The 27,456-nt window shown below is 38.0% G+C and overlaps 1 protein-coding gene across 3 annotated transcripts; it reads left to right on the top strand.

Annotated features, from left to right (window-relative positions):
• Nucleotides 1-1,714: 1,714 nt before the first annotated feature.
• On the top strand, nt 1,715-26,997 carry LOC117429877 (flotillin-2a). 3 transcript variants are annotated; one of them, XM_058998182.1, is made up of 11 exons: nt 1,715-2,023; nt 8,097-8,178; nt 11,729-11,819; nt 18,152-18,275; nt 18,562-18,680; nt 19,086-19,199; nt 20,110-20,229; nt 20,746-20,960; nt 21,564-21,747; nt 22,594-22,743; nt 23,687-26,997. In XM_058998182.1, exons 1-11 carry the CDS (start codon nt 1,975-1,977, stop codon nt 23,723-23,725), a joined length of 1,287 nt encoding a protein of 428 aa, XP_058854165.1. In that variant the 5' UTR covers nt 1,715-1,974; the 3' UTR covers nt 23,726-26,997. The 3 variants fall into 3 exon arrangements, with proteins under 3 accessions (XP_058854165.1, XP_058854164.1, XP_058854166.1); XM_058998181.1 differs by lacking the exon at nt 11,729-11,819 and adding an exon at nt 12,297-12,387 and having other exon boundaries at nt 1,716-2,023; XM_058998183.1 differs by lacking the exon at nt 11,729-11,819 and adding an exon at nt 12,297-12,387 and having other exon boundaries at nt 1,717-1,884.
• Nucleotides 26,998-27,456: the final 459 nt, after the last annotated feature.

Raw genomic sequence — 27,456 nt, 5'->3', positions numbered from 1 at the left:
ACAGCACATTAGTGATCTGTCCCAACAGGTGGGAAGAGGGCGGGAGAGAGAGATGATTATGGAAGAGGGACAGAAAAGAAAAAGAAAATGGTTTTTAATAGACCTAAAATGAGGTGTATTTAAAAGAAAAACAGAAAAAATGTATTTGGTCATGTATCCATTTTTATATGTACATCGTAACATCCATTTTTATATGTACATTTGTTTTTTTTGAATGAGCGGAGGCCATTTGGCCCATCTGAGCTTGTCCGGTTCCTGGTAGCTGATTGATCTCAGAACTTGTCTAGGTAGCCCATACCCTCACCCCTCTCTGTGTGTCTCCTTCCCTCTGTCCTAAGGCTATCTCCACTTAATTTCCAACGGTGTCCTCTGGTCCTGGTTTCTGTCCTGCACTTAAGGTAATGGTTTGGGTTAACTAAGTAACAAACTCCTTTTAAGATTTAAGACTTCAATCATGACCCTCCTGATTCTTCTTCATTCCAGGCTAAATGAGTTCTTTCAGCCTCTCTTCGTAGCTCAGTCCTTCAAGTCCTGGGATTAGTCTGGTTGCTCTTCTTCGCACTCTCTCTTGTGATGTACTATCTTCATTTCCTGATATGTCCTAAGAAATTAGACAAACCCTGTATTGCAGTAAAATCAGGTTTCTCACTTTTTTTTTGAAGCACAAGGCTAAAGTACTTCCTGGTATCTAGTCACTTCCTGATTGCAGCAAGACCATTGAATAGAAAAGCACTGACAGCAACCGGAAGTAATGGCCACTTTTAATTGGAAAGTTATTTTTGAAAAATCGGCAGACACCAAACTAAAGTATAAAAAACAAAGAAAGAATCCAAAGATATTCAACACAAGAGAAGGAGACCAGTGCCAATAAAAAGTATGAAATGAATAAGGAATCAGTCCTTTATTCTAATTGGTACATGTCACCCCATTTCATGGGAATCATTAGGGGACATGTATGCTGGAGTCAAATCATTTTTTATTCCACAAGATGTCAGCAATAACCCAGGAATGGCGAGAGGGAATACATTTGACAGCGTCTTCTAAAACAACATGATGTCTATTTAAGGTTATCATCTCAATACAATATTTATAGAAAGTCATCTGATTGTTCCTGAAATGTAAATGTTGCAGGCCAAAGTTTAGGTATGGATTTAAAATGCTAATGAGACAGGGCGATATTGAACTTGCTTAACTTACTAGTAGCCAACTCCATCTCTGATTGATAATCAAAGAACCGGAAGCAAATCTGATCTAAACCCGTTATGGAGTTCTGTTGACATGAGAAACACTGATTGATATACATATCATTTTCCTTGCTGCAAGGTCCCTGTTAGAAATCCCAGCAGTGTGGAGTCCCAGAGCATGCATTAAGATGTGTATGCTTTCAGGTCAATGAACAGGGGTACTCTTTGGGTGTATAGATACTAGGGGAAAGGAATTATGGTGAGGGAAAGGAAAAAAAGTGAGAAACCAGAGTCAAGGCACCAGAAAATCTACTAGGGCTGCCTTTTTTTCTTATTTCTAGTAGTTTTTTTTTTTTGTAGGTTTTTTTTTTGAGCTGATGTGTATTGTGACACCTTTGTAATATATGTTTTGCTATAAAGTAAATACTGTCGGAATCATGCGTGCAGAAATTGACACACACGGAGCTATGATGCTGGCTGTATCTGTACCAGGCCACAGCCTCAGCAATTTAAAGATGGTGCTCTGGGATTTGCAACGCCCACACTCACGGTTTACTGGAAATGGCAACGTCCATGCTCTTCTCGCAGACCCTGAACTAGGCATCCCATGATGCAGCAGGATATGCAGTGTTTTGGAGTATTTCGTCAGGCTGATCGGGGCGGAGGCTGTGCGTAGCAAGCGGTTTGTATTGTTGTGGAGGTGAGCGTAGCGCAGTATAGCGTCGTGACAAATAGAGACAAAATATAATCATAATATTACAAAATTACACATAAAAAAGCAACATTTGCTATGGGGAACTGTCATACCGTTGGACCAAATGAAGCCCTGGTTGTTTCAGGTAAAGTAGTTTATTATTGCGATATTTTCACATTAGCGTATGTTACAGTACTGCCGTGATCCTTGGCTGTGGAAGGGGTGTGTTGTTTTTATTCCTGGTACTGTAAACACGAATGTTTATACAACCGTGTGTGTATATATATATATATATATATATATATATATATATATATATATATATATATATATATATATATATATATATATATATATAACATTTACATCTATATGGGGATACATTGTGTGTAGCTAAATGTGTGTTAAGTGTATATAGTATACTGAAGTCGAGACTGTTTTTGTTTTAGTGTAAATGCAGTAATGATTGTTTTGGGGTATTACTGGATCAGCAACTCCTGTATTTAATTAATTATTTAAACTCGTGCCGGAAAAAAAAATCTAGTACGGTAAATCAATAACTCGGACCAAAAAAAATTAAGATCCAGACAACTATGTTATTTTTCAACCTGCAATGCTGGTATGGTTATAATATATAATGGTAGTATTTGTGGTTTGCCAGTGTTGTACTTTCTGACGAGATGTGATTTATGTGGGCCATAAAAAAAACACACACAATCTGAGTGCAACGCGTGACAGTCAATGGCGTAAGTACTGTAAGTGTCGTACTCGTTAACAACACTCGAGTCAGAGGAGTTGCTACTGACGCCTGAAGACACCAAAGTGGAAACTCACTTTTTGCCAGTAACATTTCACAATGTGCTCAGAGTACAGCTGGCAACTAGCTTTTTTGATAAGGCTAAAATTGCTAGCATAATAGTGGATAATGTGTCTGACGTGTTCCTTGTGATCAGTGTGATAAGGGGTGGGGTTTGGCGTCTTTAAGAAGGGAAAGGAGCACGATTCTTGGTCAATTGTGACACTACATCATGTGACTAAATGGTATTATGCAGGGGGCAGCTGTTGCATCTCTACTGTACAGTACTTGTGTACTGTTTTAATGTTGCAGCTTGATATGGAATGGCATGAACTTCCCCTCACACTGGTGTGTCTGTACAGTGCTTTTTTTTCTTCTTCAGTGACCACAACTGAAGACCTCTTCCTGTGCTGTTTGTTACTTCAACACATGCTACCTTGACAAGTCATATGACCTCTGTATTGCCTCATTATATTATATGCATATACCTGTTACTTGTCTTCAATGAGAATGCTTTATTATATGTGACAGGGCAGAAGCCCTGCATGTAAATAATGTGTTTTGTGTTTGATTACATTAAATTTAAGTTTGGGGTTAATTCCATCCCTGCCAGACCCACGTGTGGATTGTGGCTGGGTCTTGATGGACTAATTGATGGTCAATCAAGCCCCAGACACGTGTTATATAAGGAGAGCCAAATCCTTTGTGTGAGAGAGGGTTCAGTGAAGGCTGATGCCCTGCCTAAACAGAGGGAGAAAGTTCAGCAATGTTCACCTGATAGCCGAAGCTTGGGTTTTGATTTGTTTGTTTAACCTGTTTTCTTTGTTCCCGTGTTTTGTTTTGTTCCTGTTTTTTTGTAAGTAAACACTGGCACTTAAACCGCAGATCTCCTGTTTGTGAGTCTCCTTCCTGAAGGTGGCCAGCCTTGGCTGTGATGCCACCCTTTCACACATATCATAAATTATTCTCGCTGCCCACATAGTATTCCGTTCTGCATTTTGCTTATTGAAGTGCAGTAACTGACAGGATGCCCTTGCAAAAGAGGCACTTGGTGGAGAATTAACTACAGTCAGTAAAATGTCGTTTTGATTTTATAAAGCACTAAAAGGGCAGTGCAAGTACTTTGTTTTAGGTGATCATCATTTTGATAAAGTAATTGTCTCAGAATGCTACAAGTAAAATGAATGGGGTCTTCTGCGTGTTTCAGCGTTTTAATGTCCGCCATGGTTAATAGGTGCAGTGATTACAATTGTTTACCATGTTCTGTGGTGTTCCATTATTTATTATTATTTTTGAATATTTTTGATGCAGTACTCAGACATCTTGAGCAAGGATGGTTTAGCACACACTGTAAAGATTTTTTTGCAGTACAAATCTATTCCTAAATATACTCCTTTTCCCTTTGAATTCCTTCTAAACTAGGATTTCTTTCCTTGCTGCCAATTCCCAATTGCAGAAGATTCCACTAAATGAAATGGTAGTTTAGGCTGCAGTAGCTAAAAAATAAAATAAAAATTACAGTAGACCGGGACACATTGCACTCAAAACTGTTATAAAACAGATCTCAAGCTCAATAATCTGTACTGTACCAGACAATTTAGAGTCTAAAAAGTAATATACTAAAAGATTAACAATGATACGCCCCACAATGAGCTGGATTATCAAAGCTTTTTACTCCAAACTCGTCATTTAGCATATTTTTTTTTCAGAATTGGGGTGAAAAAAAGCATTGAACATATGTTACCAAACCAGAAAGGAATAATCCAGATATGTCATTCAGGGGCCTGCAAGTAATCTTAAATGGTCTCGTAATCGTTTCAAAATTTTAATTTGTGTTTTATTATTTAAAAAAAAATATATATATCCCTCTTTTGTTTATTGCACAACAGTTGGCTAAATCTCTGCTCCTTCTCTCTGTTGCTTCGAGTTGTGCATTCCAAGAGGCAATCTTTAGCCTATTCACACACTCTTAGTAAGAATGGTATTCTGTGGCTGGATTTTGGTCACATGGCTCCCGAATGCCACCCCCTCCTTACCAAAGGCTTATTGTATAGCCCGATCTTGTTATCCAGTTAAAATTGGACCAGTCAGCCATACAGTATGCAGAGATCACTGTAATAAATCTGTATTGGCTTAAATATTGAACAATGCACTTTGAAGATTTGACATGTGTTCTTGTCTTGATTGACCCTCCCAATAATCACCTTTCGACTGGAATATAGTAAACTGGCACTGTACACGCATCCGTTTTCAACTGTTGCCTTGGGAACCTCCTATCCAATTGTGATGCATGCTTGGTATTTGTATTTGCCTGAGTTCTGGCCTCCAGTTGGTTGGGCTAAGAGAAAGGCATTGTGTATTGCTGTGATATAGGGACAGGCAGAGATAGATGCTGCACTTGACGCCCTTCATTGAGAAGACTGAAGATTCTGTTGTGCCTGCTAGCAGCCCCACTACAAGGCTTACAGTCAGTTTGTACCTTGTTCTTCCGCATGGTCAGTGAAGCAGCTGGTCATTATTAACTAATAATTTTTTTCAATGTGCTCATCCAGTTGATATTTCCTGTAATAACCGACTAGTTATTATGGGAAACAGGCGGGATGCTTGGATAATGTTTATTTAATAATAATTTCCATTATTTATTACATGACATACAGAGAATTTAATTCATCAAAATAGGTAGCTAATTGTGCACTTCAGGTATTAAAATGAAAAGAAATACTATGTCAAGGTAAAAATGTTATTCTTAAAAAAAATTATAGAAAAAAAAGTCTTCCTACATTATTTTTTTTTTAAGATTGAATGTGGGAGACTGCAGCTTTACCATAAGCTCACCGCTCTGCAGACTGCCTTTCTTTCATCTGCTGTTAATGATAGCACTCCCACGGCTTCTGGAGCATCATCTCACCAGCCAGCATCAGGATTATTTCCTGTGTTTACGCTGCAGTTAATGGCTTCTGTGGGTTTTCTCATCTCTGGTTATTGAACCTGACATTCTTTGCAGCTGCAGTAGAGCAGGGATGGCCAAAGTTGAAAATGCCAGTCCTGGCCTTTGTTCCAACCCTGCTCTAAATTATTTAATGTAATCAATTAAACCTCCATCCACACCCTAAAGTAGCTATCTATTTCATTTGACCTGTTAAATCTGGAGTGGCCAGGAACGTGATTGGCCACACCTGGAGCAGAGGAACATAACCCACAAAATTGACTGACCATGCATATTTACATTGCAATTACATTGAGCTTGCATGTCCTGTAGTTCACATTGTTTTCCCTTGACAGCTGTGTTACAAAGTTCATGCATTCTATAGCTAAATCATATTGGAATAGCACTTTGCAGTGGCACCTCTTCCACCTAACAACTTGAACAGTTGCCCTGAAAGTGATGTAAGACTTTAATGCAGCACAAAAAAAAGTGCTTTTATTTCTTTTTTTTTCTTGGGTCTATTATTTGGAATAACTGGTTTTTAAAAGGTTTTTTTCTTTTATGTTTGATGTTTGTTGATTTCAGTTCCTATATGAATGGTAACATTGCTTTGTTTGTGTGGTTTGGAGTTGGATGGGAAACAGAAGCTCACAACCTGTGGGTGTTTCATAAATTTAGAACTAGAACACAAAAGGGTTTACCACTGTGCTGAGTCTTATTCAGGGTTTGCACGGCAGCTTCTCTTAACAGTTAAAGATTGTGACTGAAGGGGATATGTCAAAGATTATAGGCTAAATGTTAGTAGTTTATGCTGATTGACATTAAAGTCTTTTTAAAAAGGAATGAAGAATTGTTGCATTTTTACAGACATGTCTGTGGTGTGTATCTTCAGTCCTGCAAGTGAATGTTTTACATTAAATGGATGGAGTCGCCTGCAGCAGCTCCATTTAAACCAGGGTCCGTGCTAACAGGGGATCCCCATCCTGGGGTTGTGCAGCTGGGCTGCCGTAACACACTGGGGGGGGGGGGATTCTTGGTATCGGCCTCATTTATCAGCTGCTATCACAGATAAGATTAACCGACAGACACACTCAAGCTTCTGAAGGGATCATTTATGAAGGTGCAGTGCTTTCCCCCCCCTTTTTTAAATTTATTTCTACATATGAGATTGCTAATATCAAGCATGTGCCATAAACGGATTCACTTCTGCCATAGTCAGAAGGTTTTCTGTGTTACAGCACAGAGATGATATATTCCTGGGTGTGCCTGCCCATGCACAGTCTTTGATTTACTGGTCCTCCCTCTCCCTAGCTCACCGCTTGATCCCATTTTTCATTGATGTGCTTGAGTAGCAGATCTGGCTTGCACAGGATTGGCTCCACAGTGTCTGCAAATGTTAACCCATGTTAAAGGGATGATCTTATACTGCTTAAAATGTCCTAATATTTGATTTCATACCTGTTTCATACCCTATGGTGTGTGTTCTGTATGATTCTATATGGTTTCTGCTTAGGTTGTTATTTGCGTTTGGTTGTGACCACTGTAACCATGATTCATTGATGCATGATAAGTCGTAACTCAAGTGCAGCTGAGTTACTGCAAACACCTAATATTGCATGCCCCTTTTATATGTGGCAGATGATTGTCAAATTTCACAATACAGCACATCAGACACAGTGGAAAGGGGTTAAAAACAAGGTTACATAGGCATCTAAAGTGTTTTTCATGTTGCTCATTAGTACTGATAAAACATACTAAGAAATGTTTGTCAGCCTGCACTTCTAAACAGGAGAATAATGCTAGCACAATATAAATCCTCTCAACAGTCACTGTTTGTACATTAATACATCTTCTCCACCCTAAAGAGGTCAGCTTAGAGCCAGTTACTGTGGAGTATTCCTGACCACCTCCCAACCACTTTCCTCCCATTGTAGAATGGAGTTTAAAAAGTAGAAAAATATATGTATGGTGTGTGTTTAGGGTAAATGGCCATTGGTTCAAGTACATCAAGTTTTTAGTTTTTTCTTCTTCTAAATGTAGGCGGTTGAGCTAGAGGGGAAGTACTCCAAAATGAAGATGTTAGGATAATCTGGGTATTTTAATGTGAGGGGGATGCATAGCATAGAAATGTTAAGGCATTGTTACAGTAATCAGCCCTGCAATCTACTCTTTAGAGGTGCAATCTGAAACCGATTTCCTAACCCAAATCATCATCATCATCATCATCATCAATGATAATCAATGCATTGAAAACATTGTATTCAAAAGCAAGAAAAAGGCACCTCAAAACGTGCATGTAAGAGCATAATAATCAATCCAAATACGACACCGGGGAGATTAATCAATCAAGGAATGTTTAATTGAGACTAGGAGAAGAAAAGAAAAGCCATGGCCATCAGTATTGGAGTAATAGATGAATAGATTACGGATCGTCGTCTCTGCTGCTCTTTATTGTGTGTTGAGGGATTCGTTAAGATCTTGTTTTTGTTTTCTCAGGTGGCTGCTGTGGTTCTGACAACAAACAGTATGTGGTGGGAGGATGGGCCTGGGCCTGGTGGTGCATTGCAGACACACAGAGGTAAGAGCCCAGGACTGAAGGCAAACACACAGGTTCTGTGCTACAGCTTCCTGATACAGAGCCATATTATTGTGCTGCTTATAAAAGGATGATGTTGTGTTGCTGTGTTTGTCCTTTAGTGTAGCCCCACCCCTAGTTCTGGCTTACAAAACATCTGTCATGGGGATCTCAGCTGCTCTGGAACACTAGCCAGAGCAGTCCAATTAAATAAAATAAATCTTGGTATGTTTCAGGGAAGACGTTCATGGCAAGTTATTTTTAGCAGCCATTTAATGTATTAAATTAGATGAACCGGCAGCAAATTTAATCTCTGGCTGGTACACAAATGTCTTTCAGTATTAGATTACATTATGAGTGCATTGACATTGCAGAAAAATGCTCCTTTCTCATGCAAATGTGGGGAACCTTGTGTAGCCTAACATGTATGCATTATCATTTATGCAATGTCATAGTTTAGTATTAGAGGTAATATTTAAAATATTTGCTTTAAATTAAAGTTGTGGTTTGGTGTTTCTATTTATTAATTAATTTATTTTTAACTATTAATTCAGGTAGGTCCTCTGATATGCTTCAGGTTTGCAGGGATCTCACTGTTTTAAATAGAGCATGTGGCGCAATAGCTAAACAAATCATGTGCAGCTGGCTTAGGAAATGCTGCTTATAGGAAAGTGCAGCATGGAACCCTGAGTGCACTTCTAACAGAACTGCATAGAGAACACAGCACCTCACTATCCTGCTGTGATGGGTGAGGCAGGGAGAAAGACAGGGTCTGTCCAGCTTAGCAGTCCATGCTTTAGCAAAGACAGGGGTGGCCAAACATTATGCCCAAGGGTATCAGCTTTTACTGGCCCAAGAAGAACCCAGGATTGTGTGAAATGTTCTGTAAAAGGCATTGTTCGTTTTTTATACAGCAGGATCCTTAGTCATTAGTCCCCTTTGCAATTAAACGTTGCTGTTGAAGGCACATTTAGAAAGGGGGCATGTACAGCTGCCTATAAGTTTTGGAAACACTTTAGTTTAAGGATCCATTATAAACAATCAATAATGCATAATAGTGCAATGCAATGTGGTCTGCTGACATCATAACGACTGTGGTTTACCATAGCTTAGCACAGAAATGTGATTGCTGGATTTAAAGGTCTAGAAGATCACACTAGCCCACGAGCCTGGGTTTGGCCATCCCTGTGCAAGAGGAATCTTCCAGTTGAGGTCACTGTATATTAGTCAGTTTTACCTAGATATGGAGGTATGAAAAAACAATGCAATTATGGTGTTAAAAATGTCCAAACTGCTTTTTAAAAAATAAAAATGAATGTCTTTGCACACAATGTTGTCTATTCATTTGATCTACACAGCTATGGATCTGAGTACCACCATCATTGAAATTGAAATGTGAACCTTCCTGGGTTTCATTTTCATTTGTTTGCTGGTAGAAATGAACTACAATGCATTTTTTGAATATGTTTATTTACTTTTATTTTTTTTTATAACATTTGAGCCTGTTATGAATTATTTAACAGTGGCAGTGTTTAGATCCGCCGCTGTTGAGATCAAGTGAGTAGACATTGAGTTGACAATTATTTGTTGACACTACAAAAATATTATCTTCATACTTTGCCCCAGTATCTTAAGAAAAAAAAAAAAACCAAAGAAAACATGTATGTGTTTGATTTTATGTTTCATCAGGATATCTCTTTTTTTTTTTTGTAGTTGTATTTTTATTGAAAATCTTTAGTTCATACTAGTCACATTGATACATGTAAATGGTTTCCTTTTGACTGCACAATGTTAACACAATTTGCTTGCCTACTGGTTTACTAACATACCGTATTATTTTTAACTTCGCTCTAAATCTACTGCTCAGTTTCTACTTAAAACTAAAAGCAGTGGTTTTCAAGCTCCTGCAAAACACTGCTGCCTCTTAGCTCATGCTTGAGAGTAACAGGACAAGGGTGGTTCAAAAAGTTAATAGCGCTGTGTCTATATGGTAGTTCCTGTGATAGAAACATATATCTTTAATAGTAGACCTCCTTTTTTACTAGCAATACACTTTTGGATGTGCTAAGGTGTGTGAGAAATACCTTTTCTAGCCCTCAACACAAAGCAGTGTGATGCACAAAGGCAAGGATGCCCTGAAAGACAGCTCTAGGGTGGTGCTGTAGATGTGGATCCCTGATCGTGGCTTTGATTAGATGCAGTAGAAGAAGCTGCTGTAGCAGGGCTGCTTTAGGTGATGAGGGCTGCTTCAATATGATCAGGAATTGCCCGAGTGCTGCATAAAGAGGAAGGAGAGAGAGTTGGCGTGGGGTTTGTTTGCTGTATTGTACAGTTTGAAAATCTAGACCCAGCAGCATGAACTTTGTGAACCATCCTTGTATTTGTCTGTAACTAACCAGTATGTTGGTAACTGCTTGGCCACCAAAGAGAAGAGTGACTTGCTTATGTTGGAATACAGATTTGGTGGGTGTTGGTTCTTTTCAATGAATTCAATTAACCTGTGGTCATTAACAAGGCCATAATAATTGACTGCTGCTGCCAAACATATTTCGCCTCAAAGCAAAGAACAAGGAACGTAATATTCAAGATGAATATTTTCTTTTTTTTTTGTATAAGCTTTTGTGATGGTGTTAAAATCAAGACTGTTGACAGGGCAGTTGATTTATGAGGATGTGCTGTATCAATTTCAGTCGCATACCATTTTGCTGCATAACGTAATCGACTGCATGCAATTTATAAAATGAAGCTAAAAACAATTTACTCATGTAGGTGCAAAGCCTGAAATCTATTTTGTGAATGGAACAGGCTCATGCATGATTTGCAGTAAAAAAAAAAAAAAAAAGGTAGCTGCTGTACCCTTGAGCAAGGTACTTTACCTAGATTGCTCCAGTAAAAACCCAACTGCTAAATGGGTAATTGTATGTAAAAATAATGTGTAAAAAATTTCAAACTGCGCCCTACTCTCTTTCTATCATAAAGAAAGTGAATAAACAAAACCGTTGCTTCTATAATATTAGTAAGAAAATTATGATTTATATATATATATATATATATATATATATATATATATATATATAGTGTTTTGGAGGTGCATAGACCACTTTCTTTACACAAAAAACAACATAATCTACCCTTTGAGATTTAGAGATGTGTTGCTTTTAAGATCATACTATGTAACAAAATGATTTTATTACATTCTTTGGCGGCTAAATATGTTGCATTTGGGGTCAGCGTACAGTAAAAGGATAAAAATTGCCAATTTTATAAAAACGAATTGAATATCTCAATATTTATTATAGTAGATGTCCAAATAAACTTTTAAGATCATTAAAAATATAAAAAAAGCAAAGCATATGAAACTTAATATAATAAGTTACGCATGGCTCAGAATGATGTGCTATCGAGAATAAAAACTATGACAAACATTAGCATTAGATCTCAAATCACCCAGGGCAATGTAGGTACCTTTTACTGCAAGCCAACCCATTCTGTGTCTGATAACTGCTCTGTGTATTTGCTGTCCTGCTTCCCTACTCTGCCTTCTGCTGTGTAGAGTGACTCTGGAGGTAATGACCATCCTATGTCGCTGTGAGAATATCGAAACCTCGGAGGGTGTCCCCTTGGATGTGACAGGGGTCGCTCAGGTAAATAAGACAATAAAAGCTTCTAACCGAGTGTTCCTCTTTCTTCCTTCCACCCTCCTTTCCCCTCTCTGCCCAGGCGACTGGGAAGCTGTTACTAACCAACAGCAACACGTTCAGCCACTTTCACCTCCCAACACTATCCAAGTGCACTGATAGCATTATTGGTAATGTACCACTCAATAAAGAGTTTTTGTAATGCAGTATTCTGCATGAAACATTCCCGGTTATTTTCTGGGACTTTTTCCAAGCTCTTTTAGTGGTAGGTGTATGTAATATTTAGTTACAAGTGTTCTGTACAAAATTACAATGAACCCATTCATAATTTGAATATGTTTACTAAGAAGTTGTTTTGTTTTTAAGAAATTGGAAAGTTGTACATTACCTTAGCTTGAAAATGTACAAGGATATAAGGTTGCGGGGTGAAAAATAAATGCATTTCTTTACCTAGAATATGCAAATGTTTTACGTTTTTCACAGGATTACCCTTGAGATAATGACCCTCGGGCCCAAGTGTGAGGATGTAGAGACTGCTGAGGGGGTAGCTCTAACTGTCACTGGGGTGGCACAGGTAATTCAAACATTCTGGGAATATGCATTTTGCAGATAACTCAACTTTAGCCTTTACCAGGCTTCCTGGGAAGCTGAAATAGCAGATCAAATTTGGTTTAGTTAAACTCATAATAACAAAGGTCAATCTTTATCACAAAAATGTTCTTTATCAACCAAAAAAAATGAGTTTGTTCGTATACTTGTTTTTTTTTTTTTTTTTTTAAATGCTTGCATTTTATTCTGCCTGCTGGTTTCTTAATGTTTTTATTACTGATCCAAATTGAATTGCCCTGTATTTGCAGTCTCTTGTCTAAAGCGATCGACCGATACAGGAACACAGTGTTTAGGATTATGATTTAAAAATATTAGTTGATCGTTTTTATCAGAACCAAGAATGAAGTATCCCATCCTGATTTTTATAAATGAAGGGGGTAAGGACAAGGAGAGAAGTTGAACCTCATATGGACAAGGAGAATAAATGTAATAATTGTCAGTAAGTATACCAACAGACTCTTCCAATAGAAAAACATAGGGTCCTATTCACCAAGCCTTAGCTCAGGAGTTATATGAAGCATGGATAAAATACTGTTTGCTATTCATTAAACACTTTTAAAGTGTTGCTAAATGAGCCAAAAATAGTCCTCATGAATATCAGGCATCATCTTATAAATACAAAATGAGTAAAAAGAAAAAAAAAAAAAAAGGGTAAGAAATTGATTTTCGATGACAAAACTGACATGTTTTAATGAGAAAAATTGACCTTTTATAATGAGTAAATATTTCAATTTATATGGGGGGAATTGTTACAGATTGAACTGCATGGAAAAGGTACTTGAGAGTCTTGAGATGACCTTTATGTTGTATATAAATTAATAAATAATGAAGGAAAAACCCTGGCTTGAAGATCGTAAATACATATTGTCTATGTGTCTGTACAGTAAAATCTAGGTAGCTGGTAGAAATAGTTGTTAATTTTAACTGTCATCGTTCACTCATTATTTGAGCTCTACATTGATGATAACGCTCAAATATATTACTGGCCTAACTTAAATAGTCCACGACCTCTGTGGAATTCTGGTCACATTCCACAAAAGGTGGACTGTTCCATTTTCTGTAGGGGTGCTATTTCTGGAATGAGCTCTGTTTTCAATGTCAGCTCACGCTATTAATAAACATAATCACGCAATTCCCCATAAACGACATTTGCGATGAAATCACGGTTGATAAACGGATACATTGTTACTGCGTTTGTAGCTTGATACTATAAATAGAACACAGTAAATACAGGTAACTTACCGTTTGGTTTCATTGTTGTCGTGATCACTTTCCTCTGCTTTGTCCTGATCAGCGTCTGAAACCAGTGAACATGAGTCACTGCTATCACTTCCACCAAGACTACCGATGATCTTTTCAGTTTGATCTTCCACAACCCAATCTTTTTACCAGTAAGCATTTCCAGTGTCTATGACATGCTGCCAGCAACTCTTCCATCTCTTCAACAGGAAAGGATGCTGGCAAATCGATCAGCACAGAGACTCTGCACATCTTCAACTTTGAATATACTTTTTTTTTTTTTTAACCATATCTTTTTTCAAATCCGTCCACGCAAATTCAGTCGGGTTTAAATCAGCGTGATGTGGTGGCAAGCGAAGCACTTCATGGCCTGAACCATTAAAAGGCTGATCTGTTTTATATATAACTGGGGGCTTGTTCAGTTTTCAGCATATCCTTTAGAAACAGATTTTTTTTAAAATACGTTCAAAATTAACGTTGAATACCGGGATCCCTATTTTTTTTTTTTTTTGGGATGTTATTAACTGACTTAAAACGCCTCCAAAAATCACCCTGACCAATTTAAAAAACAATTTCAATTACAGCTACAACTTGAATCATATCTAAAACTTGTGGGAATAGAACTGGTGAATATCTATTCCTATTTATTCTTAAAGATACTTCTTTTCAATAATTTAAAAATGAGGTTGTCATGGAAGACTTCATCCATACTTCTTCATCAACATGAACACTGACTTGCAGCTGCATGGTCATATAAATACCCGTCTATCCTTCGCACTCTTGAGTAGGGATATGAATAGAGACAAGGACATGCCTTGCTCAGTTTTATTTTTGCCCTATGAATCTTCTTGGATTTGGAGTCATGCCATTTATCCCCATGGGAGAAAACAGTATTGAGCTGTCAACTGTTGTGGCTTTCCTTGCTGTTAATATAAGAATCGCTCATGAGTCTGCAAGGAATCTGCCTTATCTCTAGTGCAGACCGCATGTTACATTCATTCCATACCATTTGCACTAATCTAAATATAGATCATACTGGGTTGTTGCCCATTGTACCCCACTCCGATCGCTGGTATGTGTCTCCTTTTCAGATATCATCAGGCTGTCTGAGTGCACCCAAAATGTAATCTAATTTAAATGCAGAATAACCAGTCGCTTGCTGAATTAACAAAACAGCTGTCTTTATTAAAAATAAGCTTTATTAATTGTATGAAGGCTTACCATTCGGCTTTGTAAAAGGATGATCTATCGCTCTGGGACGCAGCGGCAGTGAAGTGTATTTGTCTCTGTCGAAGATTTTCTTGAGTCATTTCTTCGTTGTTGGTCACCTTGCAGCACCATAAATCAGTTCCTTTCATGTCTGATCTGTAGATCCGGCCATCAGTCCAGTCTAAACTGTACATTTAAAAATAAAAAGATTAAGAGATGCCCTAATATTCACTGGAGCCCAGATATTATTTTCAAATTTGTATCTTGAGCTGGCCTTCTTACAGTTATAGCTCTAAGTTTAATTTAATAAAATGTAATAAGGGTGCAGCAGTATCGTTTATTTTGTGGTGTTCTCAAGTTACAGGCTTATTTTAATGCAACGCTGTGAAGCAACCGTGCACCAGGTTTAGGCTGGTGGCTTGTGAGTTTGTTTGGTGTTTTTATTTGATTGTTTTTTTCATATGAAGTTTAATCATCCCTTCGTGAAGGTGAACTAAGCCACCTGGAGGATCCATTCTGTTAGTTGTTTTTATGCAATGGAATGTTTACTTAACAATCTGTTTCATTTTTTTTATTTTTCTGACAAACTCAAAACGGTTTCGTGGATGTTTATTAGTTCACTGGCTGCATCTATTATTTTGACAGCAATAAAGCAGGATTTAGGTATTATGTGGGTTTCACTGAATCGAAGAAAACGAAAGATTTAGTAATCTCCATCAAAGCAATTCCTGTATCTAGCTGATATCAATCAGGATCAAAAATTAAATGAATTACTTGAAGCTGTTTAGCCTGAATTTCACTATAAATATTTCATGTCTCTGTGTCGATAAGACTTTAAAACCAGCGTATAAAACTCTGTGGTGCAGTTCCTTTGGTGGGGGTATGTCTGCAGAAAGATACCGTGTTTCAAGCTTGCACGGGTGTTTTTTGGCACTGGCCCTCTCTTCCTGTAGTAGCCTGCAGCTCTGCTTGCCGAAGTGCACCCTGTACGGCTTCATTCATCTTGAGTTTGTCCAGACATTTGACATTTAAGAACGCAATTCAATTCATATGATCTCTCCATTTTCTTTTTTGGCCTGTTTTGGATGGCTCATTTATTACAATAGGAACCTGTATTAAGAGGAATTGGATTAATTCGCTGTGACAAAGAGCAACAGATTTTTTTTTTTTTTTTTTTTTTATATATATGTTTTTTTAAACATCCTTCTTGCTTCAAATGTTTATCAAATCACAATTAATTACCTTTTACCCAAATTTTAAGTACTGTGTAAAAAAAATAAAAATTACAATAGGATTCTTTAAATCTGGTGATATGTGTTATACAGAGCTGTGAAAAATGACTACTGGTATTTAAATTACTGGCGTAATGTTTTTAACATTTCTAAAGTACACTTGTTTGTAAATGCAATTTGCTGTCCATAATAATGACCCTGCTTAATTATAACAACGGGTATACATGTGAGTACTGCCTTGGTATGAAGTAGAAATGCATTACAAAAGGCAATGGGTGTTCTTTGCCAAATTTGCTTGCATTGATAGCGTACATTACAGTGCTGAAATGCCTTTGTTGTGTGAATGACCATGTCTTAAAGGTAGGAAATATCAGTTATTTTAACCAATACATTCTTCATGTTGTTTAGATTTACTTTTTTTAATCAATTGTCCTGGTGACTTTATAAAAACGCAGAAGTTTATAAGCACCCCTGTGTCCTCAGTAGATCTCTCAGAATCGTGGGTGTTACTGTTAATCTGTCCCTCTGCAACCTGCCCCTAGTGGAGAAAATGTGGTATTGATGTGGATGACTGAAACAAAGGCTATGTTTACAACACAAATAGAAGTAGCACGCTATGATGGTTAGCATTATTAGTACTGTAAACTTGACCCTGGCCCTTTTTTATTTTGACCTGGCGCCAGTGGGTGTCAATTTATGGTAATTAAGGAGTGTTTATGCTAATATTTTGAATGTCACACACCATAAGAACAGTTCAATTCAGCATGCATTGCATTAAAAAGGGTGACTGTGTAAGATTTTAGAGTGGCATTACAGAAATGTTCTGGCCAGGGTGTCCTCGGCTCACCGCGCACCAGCGACCCCTGTAGTCTGGCCGGGTACCTGCGGGCTTGCCTGTAAGCTGCCCAGAGCTGCGTTGTCCGCCGATGCTGTAGCTCTGAGGCGGCTGCATGGTGAGTCTGCATTGTGAAAAGAAGGGGTTGGCTGATGGCACACTCTTCGGAGGACAGCGTGTGTTCGTCTTCGCCCTCCCGAGTCAGCGCGGGGGTGGTAGCGGTGAACTGAGCCTAAAAATAATTGGAGATTCTAAATTGGGAGAAAATAATAAAAATCATTGGCGACTACTAAATTAACAAATAAAAAAAAAAAATCCCTCAAAGCACAAAAGCAAAGGTTTAGATTAGGAAGTGTATTTCTGACTCACTAAGATGACGATTCTTCAATTTCTCCCTTGAACCTGAACCTGAAAGATTTTGACCCACAAAAGAAAGATGTTAATTGTATCAAACTGGCATTGGCCTACCGCCACCACATTTCCAAAATCTAGAAAAATATAGTGCACTGATGAAAATATCAGAATTACAGAAAAAGAACGTTCTAGGTGCCGAAAGCCATTGTGAACAAAGCCAATGATAAATCTAAACAACACGAACATTCATTAACTCTGATATTTTCTGCCCATACCCACTGGTCCTTTTAAAATCCTATTCCAGGATTTTCTATATACTTTGCATGTGTCCTGATTAGTTTATTATGTTCCACATCACTGTCTTGTTTGATGTTTTAACTAATATTTACCTAAAAAAAGATTTACATTTGACCTTTTTTTACAAGATAAAACTCTCTTCAGCTACTATAGTTACGATGTTAGCTTTAGCAAGAAAAGGAATGTAAATCTGTAACAGAAACATTGGTGGTTTCATGTTGTATAACCATGTAAAGTATTATCGACAGCTCAATCATGGCATTGACTCTTTACTCATTATTATAAGCCTAAAACTTGGCATAAATAGAACTAAACGCATAAACATTTTGGCCATTTTATAATCCCATGTCTTTTTAAGTAAGTAAAGCTGCTGACGCAAAGATTTATACCCCAGACGTCTTGTAGTAGGTTTGTTAGATCTTTTTTTACAGCTATTTTAGTTTTTACTTCCATAGATTGCATTTTGCCGTTACAAGGCTTATCAAAGAGTGTTCCCAGAGGTAGAATAGCGGACCCTGGGCTTGCACGTTCACCATTGCTGTGCTTTGCTTTTTTATTTGCAGGTAAAAATAATGACTGACCAGGAGCTGCTAGGAGTTGCTTGTGAACAGTTCTTGGGTAAAAATGTCCGAGAAATCAAAGCTGTTGTGTTGCAAACACTGGAGGGGCATCTTCGTTCAATTCTGGGTAAGTGCTGAAGGATAATGACCAAGCGGGGTTGCTCTGAAAGCTAAAAGTGCGTAGCATTTAGTGACAGTTCGTACTATACGGGGTGGCAACTAACCAGTTTAGCCAACCTGACCCATCCTGTAAGTAAATATGTTGTGTGTCTCATTGTGTAGGAGATTTGGGGTTTGGGGCGCTAGAATCACAAAGCTTATTGCTCAAGCTATGCAAAATAATTTTTCCTACAATACGAGACACCTTACAAACAATGTACAAGTCTTGTATTACCATCTCCCTCACTTTCTAGGCACGCTGACCGTTGAGCAGATTTATCAGGACAGAGACCAGTTTGCCAAGCTGGTGCGGGAGGTGGCAGCTCCAGACGTGGGCCGCATGGGTATTGAGATTCTCAGCTTCACCATCAAGGTGGGTCCCAGCCTTTAACAACCACGTGTGTACTCGTCTCACAGCCTGTTATTAATATTTAGGTAAAAGGATGTAAAGGCTCTGTAACCAAAAATAAAAATGCTAAATGGCACAGTATTCAACTAACCGTAATAGGTACTATTTTGAGAGCATCTTGCATAGACTTTCAATAAAGTTTAGGTTTCATTATTTATAGTACGTTGATGCATTGTAAACCGTTACTGAATGTATATGAAAATGAAGGTAACATTTGAAATAAATGCAAAAATAGAAACAATGGACCCCACTGGAAAGGAGATGTCTTTTTAAATAAAAATAAAAAAAACCAAGAAAAAACAGAACTTGTCAGATCTTTGAGCTGATGTTGATATATTTTGAAAAAGCCTTTATTTTCTTCTCCCATAGGATGTCTATGACAAGGTGGAGTACCTGAGCTCTTTGGGGAAATCTCAGACCGCTGCTGTGCAGAGAGATGCAGATATTGGTGTGGCCGAGGCTGAGAGGGACGCAGGAATAAGGGTAAGACACCAGCTCCACTTGCTCATTAAACTCATTGCAGGGTAACAGATTAGTCTGTAACAGCGTGACCAAGCAGTCTTGGCAGCACTGCAGTTCAGTGCTTTTATTTACTTCGACAGAACCCAAAATAAATTAAGTTGCCTATAACAGCAGTGTGGAGTAGTGGTTAGGGCTCTGGACTCTTATAATAATAACAGGCTTTACCCAACCTCTTAGATTGAGAGCTACTGTAGTAGTACAGGTACTATATCAAAGAACACATCCTCCTAACCTGGAGTTCTGTCTGAGCCAACAAGGGGACTAGCCTTTTATACATTATTAATTGATTTAGTCATTTTACCAGACGCTTTTATCCAAAGCGACTTACAGACTAGGAGGTGAACTATCAACAACTGTTGCTGCAGAATCACTTACAGTAGGACCTCGGTTTTACATCTCATCCGAAGGAGGTTAAGTGACTTGCTCAGGGTCACACACAGTGAGTCGGTGGCTGAGCCGGGATTTGAACCGGGAACCTCCTAGTATCAAGCCCTTTTCTTTAACCACTGGACCACCAAGCCTACATGTGATCAGGTTAAATCTGCATGAATTATGGTCAAATTTGATCACGTTCTTTGGTGTTCCCTCAGTGCAGCCACATTCTCCTGCCTGATGGAGGGAGTCAAACAGTAAATATTGCCATAACCTAATCATTTGAAGCGTCAGACTGCTAATGAATTTCATGCTACAAAGAGCTCAGACACATTCTTGAGGCCCCAAGCTTACGTATAGTGGATTCATGGTTTAAGTCTGCAAAGGCAGTCAGTCACATATATTACGACATTATCATTCCTGTAATAGTAATAGCCATAGACATACAATGAGCCAGTCAACCTGTTCTCTGTTAATTTTCTGTTTTAATGCTTTCTAGGAAGCAGAATGCAAGAAGGAAATGATGGACATCAAGTTCCAGGCTGACACTAAAATGGCAGATTCTAAGCGAGAATTAGAAATGCAGAAAGCGTCCTTCAATCAAGAAGTTAATACGAAGGTATGGCATTATTATTATTAAATTGTAAGGTCAACGATACTAAAGAGATAAAGGAATCTAATATACTCCCAACAAACAAATAAATAAATGCTATTACAATGTCATATGTACTGTGGCAAGTACTTTATGCTTCACTTGCAATCGTTGATCAATATTTTGATGCTAAAACTCCTTCATTACTTGTTACAAAACCAATCCAATATTCCTAGATATGGTATGTGAGTGGATGTGTATGCGTCTTTCGACATGGTGTGTGTGTGGATGTATATGCGTGTCTTTCAATTTGGTATGTGGGTGGATGTATATGCGTGTCTTTCGATTTGGTATGTGGGTGGATGTATATATGTGTCTTTCGACTTGGTATGTGTGTGGATGTATATGCGTGTCTTTCGACTTGGTATGTGGGTTGATGTATATGCGTGTCTTTCAATTTGGTATGTGTGTGGATGTATGTGCGTGTCTTTCGATTTGGTATCTGGGTGGATGTATATGCGTGTCTTTCTGCATTCCGAGTAGAAAGCGGAGGCCCAGCTGGCTTACGAGCTGCAAGCAGCGAAGGAGCAGCAAAAGATTCGCCAGGAGGAGATGGAGATCGAGGTGGTGCAGCGTAAGAAGCAGATCACCATCGAGGAGAAGGAGATCTCCAGAACAGAGAAGGAGCTCATCGCCATGGTCAAGAGACCTGCAGAGGCTGAGGCCTACAAGATGCAGCAGCTAGCAGAAGGAGAGAAGTAAGAGGAAGTCTGCCTTTAGCGTACTAATCATGAAGCCTCAGCCAGTCAAAACGCCAGCTTTTCAATACCTAGAAGTGTTGTCTAGAGCACAGTAGAATACCAGCTGACCGAAATTCTAAAGACACAGATAACGGCATTAGCAGTGGGTTTTTTCTTTTGTTTTTTGAATTATAATAAATCATATTTTAATTACAATATGGGTGGGCAAGAAACCGGATCCACAATACAAAGTGCTCACAAGAAGACTGTACCATAAGCACAAGGCTCAACTATACATATTAACTTGCATTGCAAACAGTCTGTTTTATTACAGTACTGCTGTTTGTTATACTAGTCTTTATTATAGCAGCAAGACTGTGCTAGGACTAGCAGAAAAAATGCATACAGTGTATGACCTGTCAAATATATTACTGGGTCGATGGACTGTTGATTCATGTTGAAATGTTAGCCAGAACCCACTGCACTGATCAGGGTACAAGTAAAAGATATTGAAGTGAATATGGTCTGTTTTAAAAGCATCGATTCCCAACTCTCTTCATAAGTCGGTGATGTGTGATTTATTTATGTATGTATTTGTTTTAATTCTAATTTTTTTTTTAGGATTAAAAAGGTGCTAATCGCTCAAGCTGAGGCTGAAAAGATCCGTCGGATTGGTGAGGCAGAAGCTGCGTCCATCGAGGCTATTGGCAAAGCAGAGGCAGAGAAAATGAAGCTGAAGGCTGAAGCTTATCAGCAGTACGGAGATGCAGCCAAGACTGCCCTCGTCTTGGAGGCTCTTCCAAAGGTGATTGCATCATGATTTCTATGCTTATTCTGCTATCTTCTGTCATTTTTGTGGTTTACGATTTCATATGGACTAACTTATAGTTTAATACATTTCTTATTGAATTCATATAAAGCAAATAACCACCCATAATTATTTTTACAAATATGTATTATCCCCTGATAGGCAACATAGATATAGGGAAGAGGCACCTGTATGACTTTAGAGTTTTACATATAAAATAACTACTGCTTATCCAACAGTGATGAATCATGGATAGGATGTTTTAGCGCAAGTTATTGATATTATTAGAATCTGTCTGTAAATACAGCACACTTACATTTTTAGATTTACAGCTGCGATGGGGTGGGGGGGGGGTCATACAGACACTGGAAATGCATCATTATTAGATAATAAGATGCTTACATTTTAGATTTCAGGATTCAAATTAATGAGCAGCAGTGCCCTCTGAGCAGAGATGATGTGGTTGTCATTAGGAACACTGAATTAACCTATACATACTGGGGTTTATTTTCACAGAGCAATTAAAAAAATTACACCATAATTACTTAAACAGCATAACTTACAGGGCACAACATGAAAATAACTCCTATACTTGCCTACCACTGATGATGTTGCATCTCAACCTGCTTCCTTAACAAAAGCCAAACTTTTATTAATAGATTTTTATATTTTCTACAACTGGGAGGACAAAATGATCTTCGGTTATGGAGAACACACACACACACACGTCTACAAATCAGCTACCAGCCTGTTCTCACACTAAAGAAACTTCCTGTGTGTGTGCCATACTTCCTACAGTAAGCGGCTGCCTGTGAACTCTCTTCCCCCTCTCTGTCCCTGCAGATCGCTGCCAAGATTGCTGCTCCTCTTGCCAAGATAGATGAGATTGTGATCCTCAGTGGAGACAGCAGCCGTATGACTGGAGAGGTTAACCGCTTACTGGCTGAGCTCCCCGCGTCAGTCCACGCTCTCACTGGCATAGACTTGATGAAGGTAAGATTCTCATCTCCAGTCTCTCATGACTCCTGATTCTTATTAAACCCTCAGATTTAAAATCTAGTTGGTTAATAGTGTCACGTGATCTAAAATAATTTGTGCTGTTGCCTTACAAACCGCCCAGTAGTCACACTAGCAGTAGCCAAATAGTTGAAGAACAATAGCCTTTTGTCATCGGTTTAATAAAAAAGATACTGGCTGCAGTTTTCATCTTGTAGTGGAAAAAACTGTTCCTATTGGGTTGAAGAAACAACTTTTGGGGAAAAGGTTTTCCACGATTGAACACCACTCAGTATTTGTGTAATACAACATGAGGCAGAGACAACTACTAATATAACTGTCAAAATCCATTTTCATATACCATTCCCACATCTCTCATTTCACTAGCTCAATATTTTGACTCCCGGTGTCATTGGTATTGCAGTTCTCTAGAGCTGAGAATATAGACCAGTTTGTGTAATTACTTGTGTGACCCATGAGAATGACTAAACTGACCCTTTTGAGTTGAGCGTTGCTTTGTTGTGTTTTTAGTTGGAATTTATCTGTAAAACTATTGTCTGTGTTTTTTGTTTTTTTTTGTGTGTGTGTTTTACATTTTAATTAAAATAGTTGTGTGGATTAATGATTTCAATGTCTATGGCAAAGGAGCTATACTGCTTGTCCTTCATTGCTTAAACAGAAGGCGTCTTGTATTGAGGTTGGGAGCTCTAGATACAGGGATCTTGCTGTATTAATGTGATTTATAATCCTATTTCCAGCTATTACCGTAACTTTTATTCCTGTGGCCCTCCAAAACTGTATCCATGCAAGCCAGACTTTTGCAGTTTACAAAGCTGGGCTGTTGGGCTTCATATTTTCTACCATTGCAACATGCACCACTGTTGTTAAAATTGTGCATGACCAGGCAACTTATGCAAAGCATTTTTTGTTTACTCAACAGATTCCCTTACTCCAGAAAATGACCAATCCACAAGCATGAAAACTCAAAACCAACTAGAGAACATGTCTGTTATGCACTCTCACGTCGACTGCCTTCAAACACTTGGAAAATAGTTTTTTCTACAGACAAGTGGTTTTATTTTTTATTTTTTTTAAAACCTCTGGTGCCTTATTTTTTAGGACCAGACTTTATGCATGCAACACTTCTCCTTTTTCATTTTTTTTTTTATTAAATTCAGATTTAAATGCTGTTAAAAGCTTGTTCTTAGCAGGGATCAGAATACATGTTAGCCTTCTTCCTTGGTCCACTTCTAACTTCTGCAGCAATGGAAGATCAGAGCTGTCATCTATTGGTGGAGCAACCAAGGAACCAGGTACATGTGTGTTTCAATCTCTGCTTTTAGCTGTCGTATAAAATGTATCTAGATAACCTTATCAACCTATGTTACTACCAGTTGAAAACTAAAAACGGCAGCAACTACCGCTGAGAAAGCATGATTCTACTTTTTTTTTTTTTTTTTTTTTTTTTAAACATGGGCAGTGATTTGTATAACTTCTGTGGAAGTGGCATGCTATTTTGACTCTGTACTGGTGAAAAAAACTGGCAGCCTGTTTTATGAGCCATTATTAATGTTATTTTTATGTATTTTTTTATTTTATTATTGTTTTATCAGTTTGAATTTCTTAAGATTATGCAGTACCTTTTGATCCACGTGACACCTGGTGGTTGAAAAACGACACTGCAGCTTTTTTTTATTTTTTTTATATAAACTCAAAATTGCATGTGATACACAGAAACGATTTCTAATTTGTAAATGAACTTAACCTTTTTTTTCTTTCTTTCTTTGTCACGGTTTCATTATCACCATTGGGGAATTTTTTTTTTTTATATATATATATATATATATGTTGCTTCCAGAAATAAATTATGTACAGAAGCAGATTTTTTAAAAGGGGAATGTCACCCTTAGGATAGAAGTTTGCTTTGTACAGTGTATTTTTCTGAAACACAGAACGGCTCTGGAGATTATAGGCCACCACAAGGCTTTTGTTTTAAATCTCTGTGAAAAAAATCGATTTGCTGAAACTTAAAAAGACAGTTACATTATCAGAAATAGCAGAGCCAGTCAGTAGATATATCGATGTGTAAAGCCATATCACAATGTTTCAACAGCCTTAAAGGAGCAGACCAGTGAGTATGCTGTAATGTTGCTCAAGCTGCCCTTATATCCTGTATATTGGTTCGGGTCCCATAACTGGGATCACAGTACTACAACTTGACATGGACAAAATTTGAGCTTTAATCATTTGTAGGGTTTTAACTTTCTAATCCACTGTTTTAGTGACTTTTTATCGCTTACAGAGTATTTATTATAGCGTCTTGCAGTATTTATAGTGTTCGTGTAGGTGGGAATACGATTGTGCGTTCAATCAATACTATAAATGTTTGTCATTTTTTACACGGTCGCTTGACCACTTGGTGAGTGCTGCTGACATGGAAATACCTTTCATTGCAAAGCTCTAATATTGGACAGGAATCAAAAGATGTGCAGTAAGAGTCGAGCACGACCAGCACTTGCTGTGTCAGCGTTTACTAATAAAAACAGCCACCTTTCGTCTGTTTCTCATAGGGACCACGCAGCGCTTGCTGTCCAGTCTGATTAGAACTATTTCTCTACATTAGTCATGGTGGCCAGGTGTCTTTATAATGAGCCTCTACATAAACTATATACTGCCACTAACGACCGAGGCTGTGGCATTGGTGTAAGAGTAAAATATGTTTTAAACATTTATAAAAAAAATTATAATTTGAGTAGTACATGGGTTAAGACACCAGTGATTATTTTGTGACATATTCCTTATCTTCATATTCCTCTCAAGGTTTGAACTCCTTGAAATGCATATAGATGTACCTCACTCTTTGTTTGCAAAGGCACTAATGCAGTGTAGTTAGAAGTCATCACAATATGATTATTTTAAGCCACATTAAAAACGACGACAACCATGTAAGCCAATAGTTTCCGGCCAGCATCCCAAGGAAGAGGTTAACACTAAAGCAGACCGTGGCCACTAGACTGATGCTGCAGAGAGGACTGATAGGAATCATTAGGGGTCATTCTGTCTTTTGAATTTAACTTCTTTTTTTCTACCGGTCGTGCTGTATTATCTTTTGTAGTATAGCAATCAAACCGCGGGTCTCAGTTTTTTCAAGTTCCTCGGGATGAAAATGATCTTCTTTTCTAGCCAGGGTTGTTTTACTATCAATCTTCTGAAACCATCATGCTTTTTATTAATCCCTTTTCCTTCTGGCTTTCACACGGGAGAGGAGCAAAACCAAAACAATCTTGAAATGAAGAAAAAAAAAACTGAAGCAGTGCGGAAAACTTACAAGTTTGGTAGAAGAAAACTTTGTGCTTGTTTCTAAATGTGTATATATTTTTTTTTAAACTTGATTATCATATACTATACTGCATATACTAGTATATCATATTGTATTTTGTAAATCAGTTGTTTAATCATCCAGAACCTGTATTTGACATGCAAGTGAATAATCGCTCACCATCCACACATTCTGGCTTTTTTTTTTTGTTTGTTTTGTTTGTTTTTTTTTAAATCAATGGCTAAAATAATGTTATTGTGTTCGCCTTAAGAACTGGTGTCACTTTTTTTTTTTTTTGCCTTTATGTTTTTCATCTGATTTGTAGAAAATATGCTTTTTATAAGCTTTTCTCAAAAGCGAATTGAGTAAGGCGATGGGATCCTGTTAAAGCGTCCCATCCAAAATGTTATTAGTCTGTATAGGTGCTTTACTTTAAAGACCCTTTCGAAATGTTCACTTTTGCATTGCTGCCTGAGACTCATTTTTATTTTGGTTGTGCGCTTGGTTGACCTCATATTAGTGCCAAAAACTGACCAAAATATATTCGGAACACAAACTGGACAGTGTCGTTGCTTACATGTTGAGGGTGGTATTTAGAGACTTGTGCTTTCCAGAAGGAGTGAGCTGTTTAATATAGGAGCCGAAGGATGTGGGGAAAGACCATCAGTACATTTTGTCAATCACTTTTTTTTTTTTTTTTAAAACAATTAGGCATAGAAGGAGTTTGTGTCTGCTTTGCTCACTGAGTTAATCCTAAATGTGTATCAGTGAAGTGAACGCTATGGAGAAGACTGTTATGTACTCAAGTCATCATTCTCCTGTATGTACATCTATTTGCTTGTGCCTCGTGTTGTTCATTCATTGATTTGTAGCTGTTACCCTGACATATTGGAATGTTATATAACATACATGGAATAAATGTTCTGCTACCACCTTCTGAGTCTGTTTATGGGGAATTATTATTATTATTTTTAGCAAAATACAATCACCTTACACGGTTGAACATTAGTGGTGTAAAAACATATTTTGAATTTTTTTAACCACTCATACAGAGTTTAAAATACATTACTAGGCCCTTGTTTTGCACAGGTCTCTAGTGTGCTGACTGAAGGGTAAGGCTGGGGAAAAGGTGGCATGCCAGCTCCTTGCCTATCACAGTACACCAGGGCTGCTTTTGTCTCCTGTGCTAATTATGGCTTGTTGAAAAGCCTGTCCCGTTTGCTGTGTCTTTTGTCATTACAGTGCTAATGGCTGATTTACATGTTTTACTTAAACAAAATGCTGGAGGGGTTTCCCACTTCAGAATATCAGCTGACTGTACTGGGAGGAGGTGTGTGCTAAACATGCTCTGAAACGGTTTTATAGTGACTTTTGTTCCACTGTTGTGAATT

Source organism: Acipenser ruthenus, chromosome 24 (assembly GCF_902713425.1).
Source record: "Acipenser ruthenus chromosome 24, fAciRut3.2 maternal haplotype, whole genome shotgun sequence".
Classification (NCBI taxonomy): domain Eukaryota; kingdom Metazoa; phylum Chordata; class Actinopteri; order Acipenseriformes; family Acipenseridae; genus Acipenser; species Acipenser ruthenus.
This window is presented reverse-complemented; position numbering and strand designations above follow the sequence as displayed.

Excerpts from the sequence above, each read along its gene's own strand:
- LOC117429877 (XM_058998182.1), top strand. The coding sequence starts at position 1,975 with ATGGGGAACTGTCATACCGTTGGACCAAATGAAGCCCTGGTTGTTTCA. Across the intron at positions 21,748-22,593 it reads TCTTGGAGGCTCTTCCAAAG|ATCGCTGCCAAGATTGCTGC; the intron begins GTGATTGCATCA and ends CTGTCCCTGCAG. Across the intron at positions 22,744-23,686 it reads CTGGCATAGACTTGATGAAG|ATTCCCTTACTCCAGAAAAT; the intron begins GTAAGATTCTCA and ends TTTACTCAACAG.